Source organism: Papaver somniferum, chromosome 6 (assembly GCF_003573695.1).
Source record: "Papaver somniferum cultivar HN1 chromosome 6, ASM357369v1, whole genome shotgun sequence".
NCBI lineage: Eukaryota > Viridiplantae > Streptophyta > Magnoliopsida > Ranunculales > Papaveraceae > Papaver > Papaver somniferum.
This window is the reverse complement of record NC_039363.1, coordinates 50,461,391-50,468,878: the sequence shown is the minus strand read 5'-3', so window position 1 is coordinate 50,468,878 and position 7,488 is coordinate 50,461,391. Positions and strand designations below refer to the sequence as shown.

At 36.7% G+C, this 7,488-nt stretch overlaps 1 protein-coding gene across 1 annotated transcript; it reads left to right on the top strand.

The window, feature by feature from the left end:
- The first annotated feature begins 873 nt into the window (after positions 1-873).
- On the top strand, positions 874-5,856 carry LOC113287523 (28 kDa heat- and acid-stable phosphoprotein-like). The gene is made up of 8 exons (XM_026536302.1): positions 874-1,247; positions 2,828-2,865; positions 3,482-3,550; positions 3,682-3,765; positions 3,864-3,898; positions 5,032-5,117; positions 5,428-5,493; positions 5,590-5,856. The coding sequence occupies exons 1-8, from the start codon at positions 1,181-1,183 to the stop codon at positions 5,622-5,624; spliced, it is 480 nt and encodes a 159-aa protein (XP_026392087.1). The 5' UTR covers positions 874-1,180; the 3' UTR covers positions 5,625-5,856.
- The last annotated feature ends 1,632 nt before the right edge of the window (positions 5,857-7,488 follow it).

The following is a 7,488-nucleotide window of genomic DNA, read 5'->3' as shown; positions in this document are numbered from 1 at the left end:
GTTTGTAGCGTAAAATAAAGCTTGGAGACACCTATGCAGTTCCGCAACAATAATAATTCACACTGCGTATCATGAAGTTGCTGAACTCTGTGCAATCAAACTGATTGTTTTCTAAACAGAGTCGCAACAAGATTGCTACAAAACTGTTGATCCAAACTTACAGGCCCGCCCAACACCTTTACACCAAGCTTAGGTCTACCGATGTTCGAAGGAAACACATAATTTACGAAGCTCCTGGGGTCAGGTACAGGCCAGAAGACCTCCGTTTTGGTGATATTTGAGACTAGCCCCCGTTCAGGTCCATCCTGTTGTATAGTCTGCAAGGCCTTGGCTACCTCAAAAGTATCCTCTGTGATGGTTCCATCGTCGAGATACCAGGCATGAAAGTCTAGTTTACACTATGCTGCAATCTTTATGCTAGAGGATGTAAAGTCAGGGTAAACAGAAGGGGACCAAAAGGGTCTCCTTGTTGTACACCTAATGCTGAGGAGAGTATTAAAATCATTGTAATATAGTCTGGACGGGTTGGAGTAACAAAACTCGACCCATTTTAATATGTTAGGGAAATGTAAACTGACCGCATAAAGCATGGTTGACCTGTTGACAAGGTTGAATGCATTTGTGAAGTCAATCAACAACATAGATTTAGTTGTACAATCTCCATTCAACTCCAGTAAACAATTCGCAGCTGCAAAATGCCTTCGCCACCCCAAGACGTCCCCACACCAAACTGGAAAACGCCCGGAGACTCTCTCTCCTCACCCTTTTATTAATATTAGTTTAATTATTAATTAAATTAAGTTCAAGGGTAAACTAGTCATTTTAACCGTTAGGACACCCCTTTTAAATTTAGGAAGATCCCTGAATAATTGGTCTAAACATTCTATAGTCCAAACTAAACTGGATTAATATTAGCCGTCGAATTCCTTTCTCAATCGTATCTTTTATTTTTCAACTTTATATTCCTAAAAAAAGAAAGATAGAAAGGAAACATTCGATTCTAGTAGGGTTTCGGAATCAGTTCCATAGACAGAGAAGGGAAACGCCATCATAAGAGTTAGGAATTCATACCAAGCCCTTCCCATTGCCATTAAAGAAGAGAAATTCTCCTCTTCTATTACGAACGATTTTATATTGTTAGGGTTTTAACTGTTGATTTGAACTTCTTCGAGAAAGAGAGATGGGAAGAGGAAAGTTTAAGGGTAAACCTACTGGAAGGAGACACTTCTCTACCCCGGAAGAGATGCGTAAGCACACTCTCTCTCTATCTCTGCCTACTCGTATTCATATTTTCAATTGAATTTTTTAGGGTTTTTGTTTTTCTTCTTACGGTTAAGTAGTTTTCGAGCAATATCTTTAATAGATCTATTGTTAGTAGTTTATGTGAGCTTGTTTTACAACAAAAATTGTATAGTTTTTTCGATTGACTCTGACCAAAAATTAAGTGAATGAATCTCAAAATCTATGTCTCATGTGGAATAGGTGAGTTATTAAGTGGTGATAAATTATTAGTTTTTATACTCTTGAGTAGATTTTTTTTTTTTTTTTTTTACAGTAGTTTCTTGACTGATAGTCTAGAAAAGGTGACAGTAATAGTACTGGTCTAAGAAATGGTGTGGGTAAGGCTAAGTGGATGGTTTGGTAGTAAGAAAATTCTTTCATGTACACACAGCCAAAGATTAAAATAGCGAAAGCGTAAAGCGATGCACTCTCTTAGTAAAGCATAAAGCGCTTATAAATGCGTTAATAAAGCGCTGCGTCGCAAAGTATGAAATACTTATAAATGTATAAGAAACTTTCTAACACAAAACTATAAAATCCATATGAAACTAAGAAGCTGTCGACATGAAAATAGGAGACGAAATAAGATGAATAGATGGTGATCACATAAGAGGAGAAACATGGTTTGATGAGTAAAGGATGATGAGGCATAAGAAAAGAAAAATAGAAGAATAGGAACGGCAAATAATAGGAGAAGAAGAAACGTTTTACAAAACAGTTTAGGTTTTTTTGGTTTATTTACATAGAAAACAGACTATAGGGCCTGTAAACTTGGCTTACTAGGCTTCAAAGCCTAACCAAATCACAAAGCGCTTCACAAAATGTTTTTGGGCCGGGGCGCAAAAAGCGCTCCCTGGTATGCGCCCCAGATCGCTTTTTAAAACCATGCACACAGCGATCAGAAAGACAGGATCTATATAAATTGAAGGGTTGAAGTATGATGCATGTTACTCGTCCAAATTTAGGATGTGGTCATGCTAATTCCATGTTTTCACTGTCTTAAATGCCACTAACTTTTTGGCATCAATATTAATTGCTAGGTAAATAAGAACTGCCCATCTTGTTGTACATGACTAGTAAAGGGGAAACTCTGACTAGTAACTCAGATACGTTTTGTTGTACATGCCTCTTCCCATTTGAATATCAGCAAAGTTTGTTCGGTAATGCAGAAAATGTGGCTTTGTGGATATAATATGCGTATCTTTCAGAGAATTAAAGAGATCTTTTACCCATAAATTGTTTAGGTTATTTGAATATTGTTGTCTAGAAAAGATGCAACTGCAGCATGACAAGGGGACAGACTTTGCTGATGTTATCGGATCAACTGAAAACTTTAGACGTCTCTTTAGCTGTTGAGAATGTTAGGAAGTCCCTGATGTTTCTGTATCTTTTGGTACATTTTTTTAGTCAAACGGATGCTATTTCTTGCTTGAAGGAACTTAGGTTGATCTGTTGGAGTATTCAATGAAGTAAATATTTTTTTTAATGTCGGAACAATCAACTGCTAGATTTAATGATGATTTTTGGATGCCTTGAATTATTTCAGTTGCTGGCACCTCTTCTCGTCCTCGCACTTTCAGACAAGTACGTTTCTCTGTCTCTCCCTTTATCATTCATTACTTTTATGTTGCATGTCGTAGTGTTACGCAATTTATTTCACTTTGATAAGAGTTTATTTGTCTATGTTAGCATTTTTATTGTTATCTGTTTCCGCCTTTATCCGTGAAGATTTTCTTTGGGAAAACAAGTAACCATTCAGAAAAGATGTTTTTAGACTGTCTTTGGGTGCTGATGAGTTTTTCTTTGTAAGGAGTTATGAAAGATTTGTCTAGACGAATCTTTCACTACTTGTGCAGTGATTGAACTCCAGCAGTTTCCATCATTCCATTACAAGCTTCATAATTGTAGTGAGCTGCTATTGATACCAAGCATGAAGCATGTGCCATAAGTAGGCCAAAGTATTAATGGATAACTCTGGTCGTATTAGGCACAGATAAAATTTTACTGCAACTGCTGGTTACTATAATTAGTTTAACATATTTTCTTAAAATGGATACTTGTCCTACTAGTAGTTACCCCGGCCTTACAGTAGATCCTGATTTATAGGTTTTACAAGCTGCTGATATTCGCCTATCTTTGTCTGTTTCCCTCTTCAATTCGATTGTGTGGATGATAAATGAGATTTAATTGATAATACCAGGAGGAAGCTGAAGAGGTAGAAGAAGAAATAGAATCAGAATCTGAAGAGGAGTCTGGAGATGAATCCGAGGTCTGTATTTGTCTGGGGCAATTATCTTCTTCTTATATGAAATATACCGCCAGTGTATGCTTTGGATCTGAAATACACCAATAATCTAATTTGTAACTATATTATCACCTCCTTTTTTTTTTTTTTTGCAGAAGCGGAAGGGCACTGAGGGAGTTATGGAGATTTCAAATCCCAATATTGTAAAGAAGAAGAATCTGAAAGCTAGAGATGTTGACGTAAGTATTTCACATGCAATAGATCATAAATTTCTCGAGGATTTTCTTTGCATTATGAGAAGCTTATATCTGGCGTTCATGTGATTTTCATTTTGCAGCTCGAGAAAACGACTGAACTCTCAAGGCGTGAAAGGTTTGTAAATTCTCGTTACCTCCTCCATGCAACTGTTCTACAGCAATAGGAAAAGAAACAACTATTCTAGCAGAACGTAATAAATAGAGTTCTTAGCAGACACTCAAAAATCTAATACAATTATAACAAAAGCTATTTTCAAAAGAATTTCATAAGCTAATATATATACTGACGTATTAACGACCTACTAAAACGATTAGAAAAACTAAGTTATTGCTCTGCGTTGCTGCTATGTGCATGTGACATAAATGAGGGTGAGGCTTTTACCTTGGCTCAAAGAAATTTTCCAGTAGTAGCTTGAGGAATTGTCTAGTTCGTTCTTCTTTACCTATTATCTTGTCAGATTACGGAAGTGTATATTTAGTGACCTCTGATTCTTTGTCAAAGTTGTGGATTTCAGTTATGTTTATCGCCAAATTGCTGCGCTTGAGCAGCTGTAAATTTAATCTAGCAAAGTTGTGGATTTCAGTTATGCTTATCGCCAAATTGCTGCGCTTGAGCTGCTGTAAATTTAATCTAGCACAGTAGTTCGTTCTTCTTTACGTATGATCTTGTCAGATTCCATACAAGAAAATGGTTTAGCGTATTCTAAATATTTGGTGACCTCTGAATTCTTTGCCAATCGATTTCAGTTATTATCGCCATATTTGCTGCTCATGAGCAGCTGTAAATTTTATCTAGCACGGTTTAGCGAGATTGCTAACAAGAAAATGCTAGTTGTGAAACATACGAATTAAACCTGTCGGAGCCTAATCAATTTAATAGTTTAGCAGTCTGATGTTTGCCAAGAAGAAACGATTATAGGTAAAATATATACCGATATCAAGCATTCTGTCTAAATGAACGATCTCTTATACTTAAGTGAATAAGTGATCTTTTTACTTCATTCTTATTGGAAACAAGAGCCACAAAATGGTATTATTTGTTTTCTTTTCTGTAAAAGTAGTTCTTGTTGAGTGTTCTAAGTTCTGCAAAATGACAGGTATGTAAACTTTCTAAGTTGAAAGTCCCTGACAAGGCTGTACCGTCTTTTGACTTGCTATGAAGATTATCATTTATCATTTTCAAAATTTGTTTGATTGTAAAAATAGGATTGTCATTTTTATTATATTTTCACCAATGTTTGTTTTCAGGGAAGAGATAGAAAAACAGAAATCTCATGAACGATGGATGAAGATGCAGGAACAGGGGAAAACAGAGTCAGCAAAAAAAGACCTGGGTAAGTTTGTGGAAAGTTGTAACCGTTTTCGTTCTGTATTCTGAGTAGTTTATGTCGTTAGGTGGTCTCTAGGTGACCAAGGGGTGCGACTGTCTAGAAGGACTAGTGGGCTTGGGTTTTCTTTTGGCCGCCTACGTGGGGGACCCTTTAGCTACAGATGCTGTACTCTCATCTGTTTCTCTGCTATGCATATTGCTTACTGACTCGTCTTTCAGTCTGTTGGTCATTAGCAGGTTTCCCGTATTTTCCCGTATTCTTCTGTATTCTGAGTAGTTTCTTTATACTTCCCTTTTTTGTTTTTGTTTTGCAGAGCGTTTGGAACTGATACGACAACAAAGGGCAGAGGCTGCTAAGAAACGAGAAGAAGAGAAAGCTGGTGAGTTGGTCAATCCCCTAATTCATCATTGGTTTTATTGTAGTTTTCCACATTTGTTCTCTAAAACTGATCGGACTTCATCACTTTCTCTTTCAGCAAAAGAGTCGAAGAAGGTTGAAGCTCGCAAATAAAATCTTTCATATAGTGCTGCCACTAAAACTTTGTTGGGAGCAGCTGTCCTTTGCATGTTTTTAAGTTCTTTCTCAAAACTAGTTACACAAATGTTCAGTTATATCCTAGTTATGGCTGTGTTTGATTTGAAAAATCGATCTTATTACTTGAAATATTGGACGTTGTTATGGTGATAAATTAAAATTGTCAAACTTTTATGACAGACGGGGGATGCATTGATTTTGTTTTTGAGGTAGGATATATGATGATTTTATTTTTGAGGTAGGATAATATATACATCTATACTGGGTTGCCAACTGGTATCCAACTACCCGACATTGGCAACTGGCCATCCCTCACCATTGGCAACAGTGGCAAGATATGTAGGATTTGATGACACTTGAAGTATGTTTGCATGTTATAAAGCAGTTTGGGATAAATTGATGGACATTGGCTTGGTGAAATCGAATTGGTCCGGTCGTAACCGGAGCGGTTGGAAGCAAAATTTATTTTTAGTATGTCACAGTTGGCTTATCCATTTTTAGCAACTGCAGATGTACCACACCCTCTCCTTTTATCCTGGCCGTGATGTGCTTTGGTGCCGTCGGCAGCAACATTGTTGATTTTGTCGCAAACGCCAATCAAGCTCCCACTTTTACCGTTTATTCCCCAGGTGATCAGAATTGCTTGTATTACCTTTAAAATGCCTAAAACAATATTATTAGCAACTAATGAGACCTAGCTACTGAAAATATGGGTATAAACAAATTTCTCCACACTTAAATTTTGCTTGTTCTCGAGCAAAACAAGAAATAAAAATACTCAAAAACAAAATGAAATCCTAATCTAATCACTTTCGTACTAATCATTACTGGACTTAGCATGTGCAATAAGCCTTTGAACCCGTAGATGACTCATTCGGACGAGTTATAGTCTCGTGAGGGTTTACAAGAGATATACCTACAAGATATTTACTCCAAAACGAGCAAAACAAAAAATAAAAAATACTCAAAAACAGAACGAAATGAAATCATAATCTAATGACTTTCGTACTAATCACGGTTGGACTTGGCATGTGCAATAAGCCTTTGAACCCATAGGTGACCCTATCGGACGAGTTATAGTCTCGTGAGGGTTTAGAACAAGTCTTATGGTGGAATCCATCCATCTTCCATCTTCCACGCCACCTCAGCATTTGGAACTGTGGATGGAAGCGCAAGTGTAATGGTGGATAGTAGAAACGCTATTCTTAATGGAGCTAAAAAAAACGCAATTAAGAATGGAGCTAAAAAAAACGCAATTAAGAATGGAGCTTTTTTTTTTCAGTCGTTAGATTTCAACAACTCATTTTAAATCTACGGATAAAAAAAACGCAATTAAGAATGGAGCTAAAAAAACACAATTAAGAATGGAGCTTTTTTTCAGCCGTTAGATTTCAACAACTCATTTTAAATCCACGGATAAAAAAAACGCAATTCTTAATTGCGTTTTTTTAGTTCCATTTTTAATTGCGTTTAACGCTATTCTTATTGGCGTTCAGATGGATTCCACGAGCCCTTTCACGAAACCGTGGAACCTTGCTTGGATTTTATGTGGAAGATGCCAACTTGGAAGACACTAGACTTGACATTCCATGGTTTTTCCACACTTGGAATAGTTTGGATTCCACCATAAGACTTGCTCTTACAAGAGGTATACCTACAAGATTTTTACTCCAAATGAGCAAAACAAGAAATATAAATACTCAAAAACAAAACACAATGAAATCATAATCTAATGACTTTCGTACTAATCACGTTTGGACTTAGCATGTGCAAGAGGTATACTTATCGGGCGAGTTATAGTCTCGTGAGGGTTTACAAGAGGTATACCTACAAGACCTTT